Below are 22563 nucleotides of genomic sequence, written 5' to 3'. Positions count from 1 at the left end.
TTAGCATACTATGAATTGATAAGTACAGAAGGAGCGTGCGTTAGAGGGTAGGCTGCTAGAACATCGAAAGCTTATATCGGTGCAATGTTGTGACGCGTTCCCCTCCTCCCTACCCCTCAACCAATTCACCCCCCCCCCTTCTACCCCGCTACGGTAACAGGTGGCGGTGGGGGGCGCAGGCCCCGGGGGCCCCTGTTCTCTTGATCCATCGGCAGTGGCCCGTCGCCAGTCGAAGCAGTGCCACACGCTGCCGACATCCGGACGCAGACTCATCTCGCGAAACAAACTTTTACCGATGGTGGCTCGCTAGCCGGACGCCAATGGCTGAATAATAAAGTATGCACTTTAGAAATTAAATCAGCAATATTTTCCTCAAATTTCCGCGGACGAGAACTTCCGTTCTCGCATATTAAACAACACTTGCTTATTATGTTCATGGCGCCAATTCTAATTTGGTCAGTTGAAAAGTTTGCGCGCGTAGGTATATCCAAAGCCCCCCTCGACCCCCCTCATGCCCCCTGCTGATGTATTGAAGTTTCGAATCGATGTTTATGTATGTATGTATAGGTCGGTCAATGGTTTGTGCATGAGTTGACCGTGTATTTTAGAAAATTCAGCGGAAAGTTCAAAACTTGATCCACATTTAGAGGGATTTGTAGTCAACGTTTAAATCATGCTAGGGGTTTTTTTTTTTTGCTGTAAATTTTGTATTTAAATGATGAATTTAATTTCAAAATCGGTGGCGATAAAGTTTTTAGTGTCGAAACATGTTTCCGATAAATCTTTTAAACTCATTGATAAATTGCACTGATCATCCTTAGCAATAATTTCACTTTGAATTTTAGCGCGAAGCATTTGTATCACAACAATGAAAAAAAGGTTGTTTGTAGGATACATTTGTATGTATAAGTCTTTGATTGAAAAAATCCGGTTTCTAAAACAATGCCTGTGTCACATCTCAATCATTATTTTTGTAAATCTTGATGCCTCTTAGTGTATCGATGTGTTGTTAATATGTAGGAATGTTTGGATGTTCCCTTTAATGTGAAATTGTATTCAATTGGAAACACGCACATGTATAAATAGAAACATGATTTTACAGTTATTTAAGAAAATGTTTGTTTTTACATTTAAAAATTTACATAGCATATTTTCGTTTACTTTGTATATAAAATCGACTAATCAATGAATCATTCAAGGCCACTATTTCCTCAAAAGATTGTTTATTTTATATTTCACTACTATTATAAACAGTCAAATTATATAAAGCAAGTGAAAACTACTTCATTTAAAAATCATGAAATTTATGCTGTGTCTTAATGTTATTGCAAGAAAAAACAATTATACGTTATACAATTAGTTAATGGTAATTTATTTTAATCGTTGACCACAAACTGATATTGTAATCATATTGTGGTTGAATTTCTAATTATGTGAATCCACACGTGTATTTATGATTTCCTCTTTATTTTATTTTTAACTGATATACATCTAGAACTCAACTAATTCTTACCCCATTTATAATATAAAATATGTATACATTTTTCTCGTTATGCAATGTATAAGTTGATTTTGACAACACACAATCACAATCAACTAAGGATAGGTAAATTTTGTGGGTGAATGGTTGAAATAAATACTTAATTATAGTAAAAAAAATATTATAATATGTAATGACAATTTTTAGGCGAATGTTTATTTTTTTACCGTGAGCAAGAAATTTTGTACGCGTCCTTTCTTGTGATTATCTACACTTTATTATATATTTATATTTTTGCTTGACGTGTGAATAAATAAGTTTACAAAGCGACTTTGGTAGAATGGCCGCATTCGCGTCATATATGGAAATCTTTCCGACGCATTTGGAACGAAATTGTTTTTATTAGCGATACGTTTAACCCTTTCTCTGCCGTTTAACGCCGCTATTGCTAGCCGTCAAAAACTCGTCACCCTTTGGCGAAACGAAAATACAACGGAATATATAAATTTTCGAATTCATTTCTCGGAATCGCTTGGTTGTTTCGTTATTATTTATTGTAGGAAATTCTCTATTTACGTGTATATGTATAATATATAAATGTATATTTGTTTTTTTTCTCGAAGAAAAATAACGTGCGTCAAAACAATCATTTTCGTTTGAGAATAAGTTTCATCGACGTTTTTGCGACGCTGCAAATCCACGAGTGTTTTTGGTTTTAGTATAGAGTTATACGTACATACATACATATGTATGTACATGGACGTATTTTCTTTTTTTTAACAGTCAATCAGTCCTTATCCCGTCTCCAAAGATCTTATAATAAGAAAATGTCTAGAGACGTGAAATACATGCAATTTATTGTTCTATTTTAGTTTTTCCTCAGAATAATTGTTTTCTTTTCATTGGTGGGAAATTGGAAGGAAATCCACGGAGCGAAAATATTAAATTGCAATTCAATCTAAAGTAAATATTGGGATGTTTCTGCATTAATCATATCACATTATACATAATGTTAATGTAGCAAGGCGGCTGGCTTCCTTACCTTGACTTTCATACTGTCAATTAAAATAGTTAGAATACAGATTAACATTATTTTTTATGATATTTGTGCTGCATCCGATTGGATGTACCTCTGCATAAATTTTTCAAATTACAAGATTATTGAATATGCATTTTTTTTAAATAATTTAATCACTCATATTGGGCAGGATCCTTTTTGCAGAATTACATCTAATTGTGCATTTGCAGAATTACATCTCAGTAGTTTTTAATGTTTTAGAAATTGATTTATAGATTTGGACTATATTTTTGAAATGGCTCTAAATTATACATATGTACATATGTATATTTGTTAATGAAATGCTAATCGTTACGTTGTATTTTTTTTATTTGCTTTTTGTTATTAATAGTGCTTTTTTCTGAATAAAAAAAAAACACTTTTCAACATAACTCAATTTCTTCTAATATAATTACAAAACTTTAATAAGTTAAATATTTCTAAAATCTTTAAATATTCCTTAACATAGTATGTATAATTTATTATATATAAATGTAACACTATATATAAATTTCTTTTCAAACCTATCACTTTCAAAAAGGCACTGACAAACTTCCATATGCTGAAATCCACGATTGTCTACGATTGAAATCCATGATGTCCATATATACATGCATACATATATAATACACTAGCTGAACCCGGCATGCGTTGTAATGCCACAATAACGCATACAATCTCCGTTCCCGTTCCCATTCCCGTATTTCCCGTTCCCGAGTTAAAGTCATGGTAATCTGACCTATCCAGCGTTTAACAACGATAAAACTCAGGGAGCGAACACATTTGAAATTATTTATTTATTTTTACATACATACATATTTTTATACAAACATATACCAGGAAGGCTTAACAGGTAAACCTCAAATGCGCATTCCTGGTTCACATATTGATTAATACATGTAAATCTGAACAATATCTGACATCTATGGTCAGATATTACAAAAATCGTACGATAAATAACAATGAATAACTTATTCATGTAACAATACTCAATAATCATCCATAGAGACATCTATGGAGAAAATGTAGTGTAATTAACTCTAGGTTTTTCGCAACAGAAAATTGGATAATAATGCCAATTTCACAGGAATCGTTTCAAATCAGAAAAATTGACAAATTCTGATATGAAACGACCGACCTCGTCAAACCAAGGTCTGGCCAGCAATGAGACTCCAGCGGGAAGCGAAATCGTAACCTATATAGCACGATAGAATACAACACTTACCACTAGACCACACTGCTGGTTATTATTCAATTGTTTGTTTATTTTACCCTAACAACGCAGGTGGAGACGCGAAAACGTTTGAAACTATTGCGTTGTAATGCCACTCATTCCCGTTTTTCCCGTTTCCGTTCCTGTTTATGGGTGATTTTTTGACAGAAACCATCGCGGATATACACACGATAGCTACTGTAAGTTTCATCGCAATCGCTTGAATGGTATAGGAACGCATACGTGACAGAAAAACATTGATTTTTATATATACATATATAATTATGTAGATATGTATGTATGTAGTTATAATATTTTTTTGTAAAAGTGTTAATGATGGCAACGGGAATATTCCGGCAATTACGTACCCATTTATATCGGATAAAGTAAAAGACGATATCTTTTTGTGATCAATTAAGCTCTCAATTCTTCATTTATGAAATCCACCATACATACGTGGATTAATACATGTCGTATTATGAATCATATATATGTTCACACATTATATGACAAGCAGTTAAAAGTTTGCTTTTACAACTTAAAAAAAAACTGCATTGTTTGTCCTACCGTTGCCATACAGGAAAACAATCCGACTATAGTACTCGACCGCGGGTTTTCCTCGGGATTCCTCGAAACCGGTCCAGGCGATACGTGTCTGTCAGCATGCCTCTCTACTCTTACTCATACCGATTTATTTATATATAAATGCAGACCTATCGACCGGGTCATTCGTCAATGAAACGGCAACTAATCGAGTCAGACGCCACTGTTACAAGTGATTTGTTGTCCACAGGCAGCAGCAGCAGCAGCAGCAGCCGCCGAGGAGTGTCCCGCAAGGAGCCCAGTAGTGTTTATATTGGATCGTCGGGGTGATGATGTCCCAACACTTGACTAGCGTTTTCGAGCAGATCGGCAACTTCACGAAGAACAACCTCACGTGCAGCAATGCCAATAACAAGCTTGCCAAAGAGAAGGATAAGGAGAAGGAGCAGACTCAGCACCAGAATCATCAGAAAGTCACCAATCACACAACGGTGGTGAACCACGCCGCCGGTGGTTCACCAGCCCATCATCAGAGACCAGTTGGTGGACATCAGCTGGCGCCGTTGAAGAAGCCGCTGAAGCTGAAGAACGTCTGCTCGAAAGCAGAAGCTTATGACTCGCTTCACTTCAATTCGGCATTGGTGAGTTTTTTTTTAAATTTTAAATTTTCTTATTATCTGATATTTAATATGTATAAATGTACATATATTTAGAAGCTGAATAGAAAAAAATATTATGCGTGAATTAATTTAAAAAGTTCAGTACATTCATACTCGTTTTATATAGATTTTATAATATATCTATATATGTATATGTATACATATATTAAGTTCAGGGTACCATTTATCGGCCCGGCAAGTAAAAATAATGCCCCTCTCTAAAATAGCTCGCACGACAGATTCGGTTTTCGTCCGGAAAATCAAACGTCAAATGGGTTGCCAGTAATAAAAATAAAATTTGACAAAAATGAATACTGACTCTAACAACCTATACTTAAAAGAAAAGGCCAACCCTAACATAATTTAACCTAACCTAACCCTAAAATAAATAAGTGTTGGCTGCTAAGATATTACGATTACCCAGTGAAAATGTAACTGGTTATGATTTCACTGAAAGGCCAAATTTTACTTTTGTTACTGGCAGGCAACCCGTTTGATGTTTGATTTCCCGGGCGAACGCCGATTATGTCGTGCGGCCAATTTTAGTGATGTTAATTTGACATTAAATGTCGTTTTGACATTTGTCGTGTAATTTATTTTATTTATTATATTATTCCTTAAATTTATTAGTATTCTACTTTTTTTTCGATAGTTTTTTTTTATGCAATTAGCATAAAATTTAAAATTTAAATAATTAGTTTAATGAGTTTAGGAAACACGAATTTTCATTTATTAGATTTTCCGTTTTTATTTGCCTTTTTTTACAGTTTAATAGTGTAAAAATTTGCTGTTAAGAAGATCTTATATCAACATAATAATTTTCCGATAGCCAAATTAGAAACATGAATACAATAATTTCATAAATAGTTTTGCAATTCTATTGATTTTGCTGATGAATATGGCAAAAGTAAAGAGAATATTAATTTGTAACATTACCATATTTTCATTTGCGTACTTTGAATTATTATCGTACTTTGCGGTCTGATTTTTTGTATATTAACATGATAATTAGTATTTTATTTTTACCACTAGTTAGAATACTTTTTGTTACAATGAAGATTAGTATTAATTTATGATTTAAATGAATTATCTAAAATAAATTCCTTTAAAAAAGTAATCAGAAGACATAATATTTTTCTTTTGATTTTAAAATGTTTTTTATTGTTGATAAATTATATTTCACAAAACATATATTAAGTCTATTATAATGAATACTGATCAGGTGATTGTTGTCTATTTTACATTTTTTTTTTTTGTGTTTAATATTTATGGTGTCGTATCTTATTTTAATGTACTGCATAATGGGAAAACAGCTGAAAATCCTATGCATACATAATATCATTTATATCTTTACATGGAATAATAATGAATTTGTCAAGCAATACCCTAATATACTTAATTGAAATTTATCCTATTTAAAGGTCTACTTTAAATATTTCTATGTTATTAATATTATAAAATCTGGGTGGCCTCTGATTTACATATGTATATATGTACATATGTATGTAATATAGCTAATCGGTAAACCTGACGATTTCTCGCATACTATTCGTGACGTTCCGTTTTAAGATCCAATTTGGTTGTTCATTGTGACGTATTTGCAAATTGGTCATTGTGCAGTCGCAATTTATTGGCTGTGTGCACTTTTAAAGACTAAAATAATGTCAGTTTGATGACGTCCATATTTTGACGCCTACGATTAGGTAGAGACACAGTTATCCGAAAGTAGTGTGCTTTCTAATACATATGTTCGTATGTGTGGTATAGATCGATTTGTGTGTGGGTTTGTTTTGGAATGATCAATCATCATAACAGCATCATCGTGACGATCGATCGTTCTTGTATATAAATGACGATTTTTTTTCATATAAAATTTTCGGCGAACTTGGTCCATGTTATGTTTGAAATCGTTCTGTCGGTACAGTACGTTTGTTTCAATTTGGATTTTGTGTGTTTACATTCTCGTCAAACCACACATTATTACATTTCAATTTCGTCGGTCATATCCGATTTTGCGTGTTCATAATGTTTATTGTATTGTTAAGCGTGCGTTTCTGTGTGGAATATAATAATAGCGCATATTTTCGTCGGAATTTTCCAGATTTCGTCGATATGAAAGTGATGTTTATTTTGATTTTTTTTAGATTTACCGATGCGTGGGTATCAATATCTTTACCGCATTTTTTTCTATTATTTTCGAATCAACTTTTGGTACTCGACTGTGTAATATTAAACCGTAAATGTATATTTTTTTTCGCTATCCTAATATTACATTTCTTGTAAGCGTAATATATTCGTTATCTTTTATCATACATATTGATAAAATTCGTGAATGTCGGTAAAAATTATTGAGTACTATAAAAGATCATAAAATATGGAGTTCAATTTAAATTTGCTCTACGAAATATGTGCACAGGAATATGGTGCCGACTTTGATCACATTCGGAATGTCCCGAAATAGTCAAATAATTTAGTTTAACGGCCGCACAGATACCTTATCTGTAACATCGTAAATTGGAAATATTATCAAACGAACTTTTGTAAGATATTTCACTGGAATTCGTATTAGAAGCGATTCCGAATCGTATTCCTCTCAAATTAAAGATTCGTAGAGAGGAAATAACGGCAATGTTGACTAAACCAACTATTTGTTTGTAAATATTAGGCTCATCACATTATGCACGCCGATCTAAAATATGGCAGATAAAGCATAAAATGGGTTGTCGATCAATTTTGGAATATAACAGAGTGCTAAAATTTAATTGAATTGTTAAAAATTTGTCGTGTGATCGAAATTTCATGATGCATTATTATTCGTCTCATTTCCTACGTTGTTAAAATTGCACTGTCGAATTTCATACAGTTGAAATGGCTAATATCTATATTACAATTGCATATTAAATATAATATAATACGAATATTACTATTGAGTGTTATATGTTATATATCGTGATACGTTTGTATAACATCGTATACATATGTATATACGTTTGTATGTATGTATAATGTAAGAAAGAGTTGTGGCAATTCTCGTTTTCGGAATCGGTTTGCGTGAAAAAGTTTTTCCCATATTTTCTTCTGGAGTTTTCTTCATTTCACGCCCGCTGTTTCATGCTTTTCCGAGGTCACCCCACTTGAGATTCGATGCAGCATCAGCGCTCAGAACCATCTTCATTTTTCTAATAAAAACGCCAAACAAACGAAACCCATTCATCCCCCAACCGGAGAAAAAGTTCGCTTAGTTAGTTCATTATGTGGTTTTTCTCAATAAGCACACTCGATATATGGAACGGTTACTTACCTGTTCACCTGTTAATTACGTCGAAAATAGAAATAACCCATAAATTTAGTTTATATCGAGTTATTTTAGTGCTATTTAATCGTACGAACTTCGATACCATTTCGTTTACGCAATATGTGAATACGTTAAGTATTAACTTTTCGTATACTTTTTATGTTATAAGCTGTTAAGAAAATTGATTTTTATGTTTGATACTGCATTTGATAGCTCAACATTTATGAGAAATAATTTCCATTCATAAAATATTATAATACACAAAAATTATATAATATGTTTTTTGGTATATTGCTATTACATACAATAGAATTCTTCACATTCGTTGAGTTTATAGCTTATGTTTTTTCATATTATAAAACGTGTAAAAACATCTTATAAAGCCAGGATACGGTTGAATAAATTCATTTTAGCATTATGGGTCAATCTTTTTTATAGCAAAGTAAAAAAACGGTCATACATATTTGCCAACGTAATTTAAAATGAATGGGAGATAATGAGCATAAAACGGTCAAGTAAAATGATGTAACTGTTTTTTACTGCCTTGTTATGGTTACTGTTAAAAAGAATAGATGCAAAACTAATCACGAATCAAATGACGGAAAATCCTACGCAGTTTTTTTCTATACCGGATTGACGATTCTAAAAATCATTCGTCACGTTGACCCAAAATCGAAGGTCGCAATGACGACTAATATGTAATTATTGAATTGGAATGCTATTTCTTAACAGCCTTATGTTGGTAGGATATCCGTATGATATTATCGATAAGAAATTACATAACTTCTAGATTGCGCTCTGAGACAATGTCCTCGAACGAGGACCCGCCGAATTCCGTTTTTGTCACAACCGGAACAGAGATTATTTCGTACCGTTTAAAAGCTTTAGTCCTTGTAATTTGTATGGGACCTGTCATACAACGTCGTTTTGTTTCGCTCGAACCGGATTACAAGATTTACCGCGATCGGCGAGTGTGCGGTGTGTATTAACCGCTTTCCGGAAAAGAAAATAATAATAAAAAAGAGCGCCGGATTTCAAATCCCCTCCACCACCTTATTGCAAATCGATGCCGGTCGTTCTGACGAGGGAAATCCCCTTGTTTTTACATTCTCCTAGGAAAGCTTCATGTAACAGGATATTTAGAATTGAAGAGGCGAGCACAGAAGAGCTATTCCGGATGTCCGGAATGAATTAATAATTCGCGACCGTGTATAATAGTTGACACATGTAGTATGTCTAGCCGGTCGTTATCGTTCTGACTATGAATGATATTTTCATCTGTTTGTCTGAATAATATATAATCTAATAATAATAATACAGAATGGCCAGTATGGAAATCTAAATGTTTAAAAATATTACACCTCAAAATGTATGCTTAGTACGAGTAGAGTTTGCTTGCATTGATATTGAAAATTTGATTGAATTATAAATTTAAATCGTGTTTTGTTGTAAAAATAATATTTTTTTATTGGTTTTTTTGAAAAAGAAATATTGCGAAAGTTTACTTTGTAGCATTCAGTCTAAGTTTGTAATTAAAAAGTTCGTAATTATTACTTTACGCCGTTTAAAAATATTACACTCTTCATTACGAGAGTAATTTAACTGAGAGATAATAATATATTATTCAAACTTAATTTGTATTATAATAACTTAACATTTTCATTTAATTATAAGTAACTTAATTTGGATGACGAAGTATTTGTTTGTACAAGTTACATGATACTTAAGAACAATTTATTAATCTATGTATGTATGTATGTATATGATACATCAAAGCTTAATTAAATTTGGAACATCTATATGTATGTATGTATATATACGTAGAAGTCTCATGTATAATATAAATTCAATACAACAACGCTGAATAATTCAAGTAGATACATATAAAATATTTGTAGTAGATACATAGAAAGCTAAATATTATGTAGGTTATATTTGGTGGTATTCGATCAGGAGAGTAAAATAAATATTTATTTATTTACTTCTAGGTGTATCAAAAAAAAAATATATATAATAACTGGGATGGGAAAAAAAATGTTTGTTTTCGCCAGACGTCGAAAGACGTTGGAAATCGTGGAAATATGTCGTAACATCTTCTTCATTATTATTTTTCTATATTATCGTCTTTTTCAGGCGTTCACGTTCTTCAGATTCGGGTAACCCAAGATCGCACAAAACGGTCACGTATACATTACTAAACCCAAATATTAGCACATTATAGATATGTTCGCCATAAATAATACTGTCTGTATTGTGCGTATGTATCTTTTGAATAAATGTGAATCGAGAGTTCACAGCCGATAATACGTATGATACGTTTCCATAGAAATGGTACATTTCACCACTGTTTACAAATGTAATTTTCATTCGCATCAACCGGTTCGAATGACGTATTCGGTCACACACTGGGTGACGGTGGTTTTTACCTTCGGTTTCGGTTGTGTCGTAAAAAAAAGTGTATCAGAAACAACAGCCATTGAGAGCGAGTCGAGAGATGAGCGCCATTGTGTTTGGCGCCAAAAAACACACGACGAGGCCTCAAACGCGTCACGCACGACGGCCATTGTCATTCAAATGGCGGACGACACTTCGGCAAGACGGCCTCCATCCATGATACCGATCCGTCCAGTCTCGATTGATAGGGCAGGCCCGATCGTGCCCAATCGCTCCAGATCGAATGACGTTCAGATGATTCTATTGTGAATCAATTTTGATTTTATGCTATTTTTCGTATTACGTATTTCAAACGAAAAGTCGATTGACTTACATACATGTATATCGTTGGCTTGGTGCACAGATATTGTATGTCCATTTTTCGATTTTTCTTCACTATATTTTCGACCCCTTAAATATGTGTTCTCTTCACGAAAAAAATCAAGTATAAATCTTGTACCAATGTGATGAAAATAAAAAAAAATATCACTAAATTCAATAAACCGGAAGTGGGATTTTTCCCACTTAGAAAAATCGAAAATGTTGTGACCACGATTCTTTCCACACCCCTGGACGTATCAATCTAAAAAAATATATTTGTATTCTTTATGTACTCTGTACTTACAGTTGATAAGGTTTTGGTCTGAATTTGTAAACCGGAAGTAGTAATTTTTTAAATCAATATATGATTATTTTATTTTGACCTTTTAAATTACTTTTATTTTCTTGATGTTTAATGTGTAAAATTAATTTTGGTGATTTTAAGTAGTAAAAAAATTTCGAACCAAATCCGACAACTGGAAGTAGAACTTTTGTCTTGTGTAAGTTTCCCCACATTTGCGCTCAATTTGTATCGAAAATGCTCTCATAACCGGTATGTGTGGACGTGTATATATTTTTAATTATCGAATTTTGTTTTGGGATCTTATATTCCTCAAATAACCTATACATATATACATATGTAAAGTCATGGGTTGGGCAAATCCAAATATTTTTGAATTTGTATGGAATGTTAAGGTTATATCGAATTGTATGTTTGTATATACATATATGTATGTACATAGATGCTGGAATAATTCAGGTATTTTTTTTCAAGGTATTGTTTTTTTTAATTTATAATTTATACCAGGAAAGCCTAACAGGTAACTCCAAAGCGCCTTCCAGCCCAGAAACGTTGTAAGATTTTATATAACAGAAAAAAAAGGTTTCTATATAACAGGATATTCACGTTTTGACATGTGATTATATTTGTATTTCATATATTATATAAGACGCATCCTCTGTACCGTAATTAATTTTTCATGGACAAGGTTTTAATTTAAAATTAAATTTTATTTCGGGAAAAATAATATAAAAAATAACATTTATGTATCTCAAAACTTGTAAAGGGGGTATATTTTCTTCCATAGACAAAAAGTGGCATGCCGTGGAAATTTCTCAGTTTTTATTGCACAGCCTTACTTACGTGTGTGAGAGCAGGATATAAGGGAAATAGGGACGTCATACCGAGTCCCCTCGTGTCCTGCTCGCGCACACGTAACTAAGGCTGTGCGATAAAAACAAGGAGATTTATACGGCACGACACTGAGCAGGAAATACAAATGTGTAAGAGGATGCTATATGACATCACAGCATCGCCATTAATATTTCATTTTAAACCTACTATATGAGCCGTTATATTTGAAAGTGGCAAAAGTCCAACTAATATCATATTTTGTATTTGACCATACTTTCGTGTTATATGTAAATATTTCAGTATTCAGGAAATATTTCAGTAAATATGTACGTATTTGAATCTCTCAAACTCCTTTTTATTAAATAAATACTGAAAAAATAAAGGTAAAATATCAGTTTTCCAATTCATTGGATAAAATAACCGCAAGTTTTGTGGTTTCTGGGAAAAGAAATTCAGTTGTATATCTTCCAAAATTGTATCAAACGATCGGAATTCGTATCAAAAAGTTTATTTTGGTGCTCGTTCTGAGCACACCTGGCCAAAACATTTTTTTTTTAACTTTCGATATGAAGTATCTTTCCAAAATCAACTACGTACATAAGTAAATCGGAACTGTTTTTTTTAATAATATTTGATTAATAAATCGCCTTAAGATTTTATTTACGTATGTAAATTTATTTTATAAAGTAACATAAACATGTACATATGTAATATGTTATTTCGAAAATTCTCGGTACCAGATTTTCAATCGAATTTGCTTTGTAGTCGAAATTGTTTTATCTAGAGCCTTTCACTTTTAGTAAAGCGATCAAACTTGACAAAAATTAATTTGTGTGTCCCTTTTGAGTTTATCTTCCTTTGCAGGTAAGCAGTTCGAAATACAAAGTGGAATTGCAATCCAGTCCCATCTGGCTACACGATAAGGTCAGATTAACCATTGGATAAAGACGGGATCAAATTAAGGATAGGATATCGCGAGATTAAAATTTATCCATTTGAATACAACCGAACGTACTTCTTTTAATGATTCTTTTATCAATTGAAAACTTCATAAATATCACATGTATAAATTATAATAGACAACGTCAGATTTTGACAGCTTTCCATCGCATTTCGTGTGATTCAACGTTGTTTACTGGATGTCTCAGGCAGTAAATTCGGCTTAGTCATCAGCTTAAACTTTTCCTAATAAAGAACGGATTTACGCTTTGCGACTTTTGTTATGATGCAAAAACTGCAAAATTTGCAAGATTTTAATATACAGCCTTACATTATTTGATGTCCATTCAATTAAAAGTCCGCTTTATAAATTTCTATACGTCGCGACTTTTCAATATGAAAATTGTTGTTTGTGTTCGATCTATATTGTAATTGACGTTTGGTAAAATGTCCGGCCACCTGAAAAAGGACCCCTATTTATAATTTTTTTTATTTTGGAACCTTTTCATAGGAATCAAGTCGTTGAAAGGGTGATGAATGCGTGATTGATTTATAAGCAACCATAAAGCAGGTTTTTCTTTTCAAGCAGAAATATCCGTGGGTATATAATGCACATCCGTGGGTATATAATATAATACATATAAAATAATGTAATACATATAAAATGTGTGCAAATATCGCATGATCGTTTGAAGGAAACTGGTCGAGCGCGGCTCGGAAAATTCTTCTTTTTCCCGCATTTTCTTTCCGACACATTCGCCTGTTGAGCTGTAACGTGTGTCGGCTTATAGCGCTTATAAACGGAGACACTCAAACGAGAGGTTATAAAGACCTTCGTCTTGCCCAAATCTCTCACGACTCCAATATGGACGAAATGCGTTTCACGTGCGACAATTTTCCTCGGAACGTTTATATTTTTTCAGATGTAAATGTACAAAAATATAAATAAAATTGTATTTCCACCTAATATCTATGTACAATATACATACACAAATTTGTATAATATGTATGCAAATTGTGCACGTATTAATGTTGCGTCGATACAATCGATAGGTTGTAAAGTTTTTGAATTATTTAGTGGAGTATCGATAATGTCGAACGGAAAAATATGCACAGTGCACAGTTCGAGAATGAAAATACAGTAAATTCTACCACTTTGTCGGTATGTAAGTGATTTTCTTCTTAAACTACGGATTTTATTCAGTTCGCGTTCCCGTTCGAATGTCTGTCAATAAAGTAAGCTGCCTTACTATCTACGTAAGGGTGAGTTTACACTAATCGTTAAACTGTTGATTGATTTCACAAAGTGCCACTTTTAGATTTAATGTTCCGCAAAAAGATATTGAAATATTTTGCGAATGATTTTCTCATGTGTCGGATTTAGAAAAACACGGAAATGCTGTGTTTGCTGTGAAACACAAAATGAAATAATTACGTTATTAGCTAAATATACACCCGAATGAAGTCATGAAATTTGGATTCCTTGCATATTTTCGCCAAGGAAAAGGTTACAAATCCCGTGGAAGGTTGAAACCCGCTACATTCTACGATTATAAGCTATGTAAATTACAAAAAATCTATTAGTGAATTAAAAATGTATTTGATAAAGGATGAAAGCATGTAACATAATGTTATCATTATTCAACGAGTTGCGATTAGGGGTATCTGATAGCTAGCTGTCATTGCGTCGATCTAACAGTTGATTCTGATGATTTGCTTGCTTTAATTAGAGCTAACTTCCGTATGTCGGTAAAATATCAAATCGATCGGAAATGTGGAAGTGGTTTGAAACACTCAGTAAGTGAAACTAATAAATAGCTTTAAAAATAGTAAAATGAAAGTGGAATTTTTTCAAAGTGAAATAATTCCACAAAAAAATTTCGCTAAAATTGCATTTTTGTGAGATGAAAGTTAGTTGTCTGACAATATTTTACGATTAAATTCAAATTGGATATACATATGTATGCTTATACATATGTATATATATATTTTTTAAAAACATTCAACATTTTTTATTCATGTGTTCCTTATCGATATACAACCAGTTAAAAATATACGCTAGTCCCAAAGTATTATATGTACATTATAGGTCTTCCATTGACTCATTGTTCAAAATACACTCTGTTATATAAGAATATGTACATACATATGTATGTACGTAATTCCGGCATTTTGTGGCGTGGCGATTGTGTATACCGGGCAGAAACATTCGTTTTAAATGGTTCGGTGACTATTACGATACTAAAAATGAAACTTCCTGATGGTTCGGGTGCCCACATGGATTTGGGGGGATGTCCTGAGTGATATGGAGATTTGTTATGATTTAATTTAAATTTATATTTTCTTCTTTATTTCTTAAAAGTAATTTTTTTGTTATACTTTTTATTTATTCCACTTTTTATATTAAAATATAAAGTAATTAATTAAAGAATTATGGCTAGTTTTTTTTTTATTTAAATATGAAATAAAACTAAACAATATTTTCTGCTGGCTAAACGATGTTTCTGCCGGTATAAAATTTACACGCATTTATTTCCAATACATATAAAAGTTATTAGTAGATAAGACTTCGTCAACTAAAAGACTACCTATTCTTAAAAATATAATATTTTATATACAAACTCACCTAAATTGGCATTTCCCAAACTGTTTCTTAAAAATGACGATGTTAAAAATTTAATTACTGAACAAATATTTTCTTTGCAAAATATACTACCAACTTCTCGTGTCCCTTAAATCCAAATGAGTTGAAAATTTTATGCCCCAAAAAATGGATAACCATCCTGGCAAAAGTTTTAATTATAAGACGATAATAAAAATTAAACACCGGGTGTGAGCCCACCTTAACGTCCACTTTTCACGGTTCGTTTCCTACCGCTAACTTCGCACAAATCGAAAAACAAATAGTCTATTTGTTGGCAAAGTCGCGAACTCTGGAAAACTTACCGTGACTTCATACCGCACGAATACAAATTATATTGTTGGACCCCGAAACGTTCGAACTCGTTCGAACCTCACGTTTCAATCGCCGTCGGCTCATTATTGTTGTTCCCAAATATTGTAAACGTTGTATCATATCCTATTTTATATTTATTACTAGTTGAATCCGACTTGCGTTGCAAATACCACAATAACGCATGCAATTCCCATTCCTGTTCCCGTTCCCGTTCTTGTTCCCGTTTCCGTTCCCGTTTTTAGGCGTTTTTTTTTCACAGTAATCTTCCCGGACATGCATACAAAAAATCCTGAAAATTCCATCGTAATCGGTTCATTCGAGACACACAGACAGACAGACATTCATTTTTATATACATATATGTATTCTCAGTATATTCGAATACACGTGTGTTTTTCATAAGATACATTTCACCCAAAATCAAACAAATAATGCAATCAAAATAACTCGGACACATGTTATTCAACATTGGCCGTAGGGTTTCCAATAGGTCTCTTTTCAATAGAACATGTCCCTTTTTTTGACAAAATATTTGCTGTAAATTGTTTATAATATTATCAGGTATTGACGTAAAACCACTTAGATTGCGAAAGTATATGCCGTATTAGCGGTAGGCGTGATACTAAAAAAGTCACCATTAAATCACTTGAATCTGAGATTATCTGTCGCATAGCAATACAAGTTGACGCTTTGTAACAATTATAATTACCTTTCTTGGTGACTGCCAATCAGAGTGTAATCTTGTGTCAAAATTTTACCAATTTTGCATCAACTATTTTTAGTAATGCAACCTCTGTGAATTTAAATGAAGTTCAAGATAATAGTGAAAATGATTAAATTAATGAATTGTAAAAAGTAACTCTGGTACTTGTTTTTCTTTTCGCAAGAAATCCTAAGCTAGAGAAGACGTGCTTCGGCACATGGAATTTTTGTTGGTTTTGGTAGAATTCCGCGTAATTTAGTGTGTTCTTTACTTAATTAAGAATCCAATGTCAAATTTGACTGTAGAAATGACATATGTACGTGCTTGCGTATAAATTTTCCAGAAACCATTAGATTCGAACGTGATCAAATCAACATTTTAATGGTTTGTAAATAAAATTGATGTTTACCATACACTAGTGGTTCTTTGTATCATCCGAGCAAAGTAAACCCAATAAGGTCATGGATGACCATATTTATCATTTGCTAATGATAATTTTAAATAGCGTTTATGTGCTTGATTTAAAAATAACATATAATATTTTATTCGTTTTATTTTATAATAAGTATGTATGTATGCTGCAATTACTTTTTTTTTAATTTTAAAAAATGCTTCTGTTTTAGAAACAGTCATCAAGAAAATAAATTTAAAATTATTCAATTGCTTATCGAAAAGAATTGTAAATTAATTTATTTCAAGTCTTAAATTACATTTCATCTTCGTTCTCTTTTTGCAGCGAGGAATAGCGAAGGGAAAAATGGAAATATAAAAAATATAAATACAAAAACAGGGAGATTAATATGTACCTACGTTTGTACGTTTGTATGTAGGTAGTATTTCGAATAAAAATTTCGTTATGCCGAAAAATAAATCGTTTTTAGGGAAGAGGAGAACGGGTAAGATGCCTTTTTATTCATTTGAAATTATAATAACAATAAAGCAATATTGTTAAAAATGGTAAAAACTATCCCCGTCAATACCCTCGAGTTCCAGCATCAGAATAAAAACGTTTGTTCCCCACCATCTCCCTAGGTATCTCAATTTTTCTCAGTTATTCCGGAATTTTTTCTCTGTTTCTGTTTCAAAGGCTGCGCTCGTATTTAACGCGTTCGCTTTTACTGTTTTTTTCCTGTTTTATTTTCGCGCTGTACCATTTTCCTCCCGCGCGCTGCACCGATTCGTCTCCCCTCGCTTTTTTCCCGATAAGAGACGGGCGGGAAAAGGGGCGTAATGAAAGAAAAGGCCGCCGCTAACATTTTGTTTTCCGTTTACGGCCAGGTGGGCTTTTCATTCCACTTTTTTTACTGCTTTCTTTCTATCTTTAGCGGCTGGGCGTATCGCTCTAAACAACACACAAATCTGGATATATACTCTAACTCTTTCACACGTACATACAGAGTGCTTATAGATTTCCTTAAAGGTAATTTAATCTTAAAGCAATTTCGGGCATACCCATTTAATCATGACGATAAATTTTACCATAGAGTAATTGAACCGCAACATAGAGCAATAGTTTATCGGTTAGGAATAAATTCTTGCGTGTTAGTAAATTCCTAGATTCAAATCCCAACCAAAAAAAGTATCCAATTGTTTTTATCCATGATCTCCGCTGGCAAGATACATTTTTAGTAGTCCCTTCTCAACCTTCTATAGAAGACAATTTCAAATTATTAATGGAAAATCATAAGAAAAACATTATTATATGGTAAACAGTATAATTTTTTGAGATGGTGACATACATAGATACCAAAATTTCGTGGTCAAATTTTTTCACGATCACAAAACTTCATCTGTTGATGCTTCGTATGATCTATTATTGTTACTTCTGCAGATTAATAATTTCAACTTAAAAAATGCTAAATCATTGTGATTATTATGATTTATATAATATAAATCAATAGTCCTATTAGTAAATCAGAATGTTGAGTTTATTTATCCAACATCCTTGAATCTTTGAATTCCAGTCTCATCAGTAAACTGAAATTTCAATGGTATTTACATCTTACTTGATATCTTCTGACTACAATTACTTCAAAATATCCTTGAATGCATATTACCTGGGGCACTTTCCGTTCCACGTATTATCCGTATCCGTTTCGTAATTAGTCTGTAGCGTAATCCTTTCCGTTCTGAAAGCTCGAAAGTCTTCCCACGTCGAGAGAGAACCACTCGATCGCGTTAATCTCCAGAGTTGATCTGGTGCCAATGTCGATATTTCTCTTCTACAATAGAGCCTTCATCTCGTGCCATATTTAAACGGCACGCCTATACAAGTACACTGAGGTGTTCTACTCTGCCTCTTTCATTCGTCGAAGGTGAAAATCGTTCAATGTCGTCCAGCTGTAAACTTTCGATTTCCCTTTTAGCTGAAAGGCAACACAGCGTTAAGCTGAATATTTAATATTGTATGTCGTCTTTTTATTTTCACCGTTTTGATATTATATTGTCTGCGAAGTCTTAGCGTATAAATTGCCGAAATAAAACGAGCCATATGGGCGTAGTTCACATTGAGTGTTCTCAAGACACGTGTTCCTGTGGACTGCAATAAATTATCACGTAACGAATTAAACATACATATGTAGTGGGTGTATGGACAATATCAAGCATAGTGAATTCTATATACATATGTAGTCATTTTTTTATTTTATTTGTGTATATGTATTTTTGAAACGTCCCGTTTTAATTTTTTCTTCTATTTGTCTATAAAATCTGCAGTTGTTAGGTTTCACGTTTTCAACACGTCCATTTCTGGACCGTAGACGCTTTTTTTGTTTTTCCTATCTTTCTCCACATTTCTATCCCTCCTGAGAGTCGTGGGCTCATTATGTATGCCAAACATAACTTTTTCTCTCAGATGATATGACCCGTCACTCACGATCTATAATACTCATATTTTTTCAAAAAGATAAAGTATTAAATTCACTATTTCAGTTATATTTATATCGAATTATAGTTTTTATTAACACCAAAGTTTGATGTTGAGAAAATAGTGGTTCTTTCATATTAAATACAGGATATTTTCTGCAAATTTTAATATTAAAATCATTTTGCATTTTAGCGTTTAAGGGCATTAAAAATGTTTTTATCATCTATAAATTTATCATCTATTTTTATGAAGAATTTAATTTTAAATAATAAAAATTTTCAATGAATTTTAATAAAATTTATATACATACATATATACAATTTAAAGACAACATAACCATTAAAAAATAATAGAAAAATTCAAAAATGTTTTGAAATTAAAATTACAATGAAAAAAACATGAATATAAAAATACAAAGACAAAAAATATGAATATAAAAATATAATAACAATTAAAATTGATTAAAACTTAACATGGAGCATATTTCTACAGATTCTTTTTTGAGATTCGGTAACAATTACATTGTATTTACTAAAATACCTTTCAGCATCCACACCATTGACGGGACACCAAATAGATTTTAGAGCGGCACAACCAAACTCTTCATATTTAATTTTTTTGCCATCAATAATAGCAATATGTATATCCGGCGTGGATTCACTTTTTATATTCTCTATTAATTGTCTAAAAAGTGCTAATATCCTTCCAAACATTGAGCCTCTGTTAAAACATTAAACAATGGCAGGTTTCTAAAAAACAAAACTGTTTCTTTAACATTAATATTAGATTTTGAACCTGCCACAGATGGATTGAATAGTTTACTCAATGTTCGGAGGAATAGATTTGTCTCATTTAGTCTTGAGTGCGGATCTAGTTTTAAGACGCTTTTTTGAGCAGCCTTTTGGATACACAACTCCATCTGTCTTCTTTTGTTTACAGTAGTAGACAAATGCAGTTGCTTGGTTTCGACAGGAAAAACACCGTCTATGGTAAACTGCAAGCTCTGTTTTATCCCCTCAATTTTTTCACATAGTAAATGGGCAAAGGGATAGGAAGACGGTTCTAAATTGTCTATTAATTTTATAAATTGTATGCAGATTTCACTTTTGTTTTTTATTTTAGCATCTATTCGCATATTTTACGAATTTAGCATCTATTCCGAATTTTAGCATCAATTAAGCATTAATAGCAAAGTGCCCAAAATACGTGTCTCTAGTTATACCGTTTGTACTATTTTTCCTTATGGCTATGCACATCTGAATTTAATCAGAATAAAATTATTCCAAAATTCGTCATGTTTAATTGCTCATATATATATTTACTTACGTACATACTTATTGACTCATATTTATTCATCATATTTTTAGTCAAATTTAATCAGAACAAATGTACATACGATTATCTCTCACATATAAATATAAAACATGAAATTCAAGTTTTTTTTAATTTGTATTTTCTAATATTAATATATCATACAAATAAACTAGTGTGTTAAATTAAATTCTACTAATTTAAATCTAAAATTATGTAAAATATTAAGAAGTTATATTTTTAAGAAGAAGTACATACATATATATGTACATATGTAAATAAGAATAAGAAGTATACATGTAAAATATTAAGAAGAAATATTTTTTACATATGTAGTTTATGATGACAAAATATGTACCGTGAAAATTATATCCTCGTGAAGCTGTCACAAATTTTGCTATCAAGATTTTCTTGAACGGGATCGTATATTTTAAGCGCAGCTTAAGTTGTCACTGTGTTTTTTTCGAAAGCTCACGTAATTATCTTAATGTCGTATCAATATCTGACCATCTGAAGGTGGGATTCAGTATAGCGTTGATTTTATCTTCAATAATCAAGAGAGGACAAAAAATAAAACACGGGAAAAAGTAGGCCGAAATGTAACAAATTCAGCAATGATAGCGACGTACGAAAGCTCGCAAATAGATTTGCGCTTTTTTCGCTTTGCAACACCGAGTATTTTTTTGCTGTTTCCGATCGCACAAATGCGGGCTGTGAATACCCATTATAATGTAAATTGAATAACAAAGCTAACTGCTATTTTTTTTTTTAACTATTGCGATAAAATGAGCGTGGAATAATATTTTTAACATACACGATTTTTCAGTATTGATTTCGTTTCAGGTTATGTATTGTGCTTCGTTACTTGTACGGTAAATTCAATTATAGGTCGCGAAAGTTTGCATACAAAATTTATACGACATGGTATGTTCGACTTTTCATTATCAACTGTTGAATTTTCCTACAATTGATCCGTTCATAATTAGCGAAACCTCGCATATACATATGTACCTATATCACGTATATTCTAACAAAACGAACCAAGACAACAAACCTCGTTACATGTTTGTTATGAAATACCTTTACAAAGTAACAATTACGTCGGCGTCTTCAAAGGAAAAAAAATCTATGATAAATATAACTCGCAAAGCGAGACTCCGCTCTTCGTTTGTCTGCGCCATTTGGGTGGTAAGAGTTATCTAATTTTTATGTTCAATATTTGAATTTACGACAAACCTATCAACGAATAGCAAAACCGCAATTGCTTTGACCGAACCAACCTCCAAATTTGAATACGATCCCGGTACAATTCGTTTGTCATAGAATTTACAGATAGAGTAAGCGAACAAAATGGCTGTACGCTCATTTTCATTTAAAAAATCGTATCCGTATGCGTGTGACGTTACTGGTGACGTACAATCTAGTCATCTGTGACACTTTCGTTCGTCTGTTGTTGGAAAAACTTAATCTGCATGCAAAAATTGCGCATGCTTTATTCTGAACTGCATTGAAATAATTGGCTCGTATAGCATTTTTTATATGTAGATATAGAGATGATATTTTTGTATCCTAATGAGAGTTTCTATTGTTCCTATTCACATTTTTCACAACATTGACGAATGCAAAATGTACATTGTACATTGTTTCCATTTC

The 22563-nt window shown here is 32.3% G+C and overlaps 1 protein-coding gene across 1 annotated transcript in view; it reads left to right on the top strand.

Moving 5' to 3' along the window:
- The first annotated feature begins 213 nt into the window (after positions 1–213).
- Positions 214–22563, top strand: part of Nos (Nitric oxide synthase) — an 88844-nt gene continuing 66494 nt past the window's right edge. The window contains exons 1-2 of the mRNA XM_077428470.1: positions 214–336; positions 4544–4934. Coding sequence (XP_077284596.1) covers positions 4623–4934 — 312 coding nt within the window. The 5' untranslated portion in view covers positions 214–336; positions 4544–4622. The remainder of the gene's footprint in view (positions 337–4543; positions 4935–22563) is intronic.

The sequence above is a fragment of the Arctopsyche grandis genome, chromosome 3, assembly GCF_051622035.1.
Source record: "Arctopsyche grandis isolate Sample6627 chromosome 3, ASM5162203v2, whole genome shotgun sequence".
In the NCBI taxonomy this organism is placed as follows: Eukaryota; Metazoa; Arthropoda; class Insecta; order Trichoptera; family Hydropsychidae; genus Arctopsyche; species Arctopsyche grandis.
This window is presented reverse-complemented; position numbering and strand designations above follow the sequence as displayed.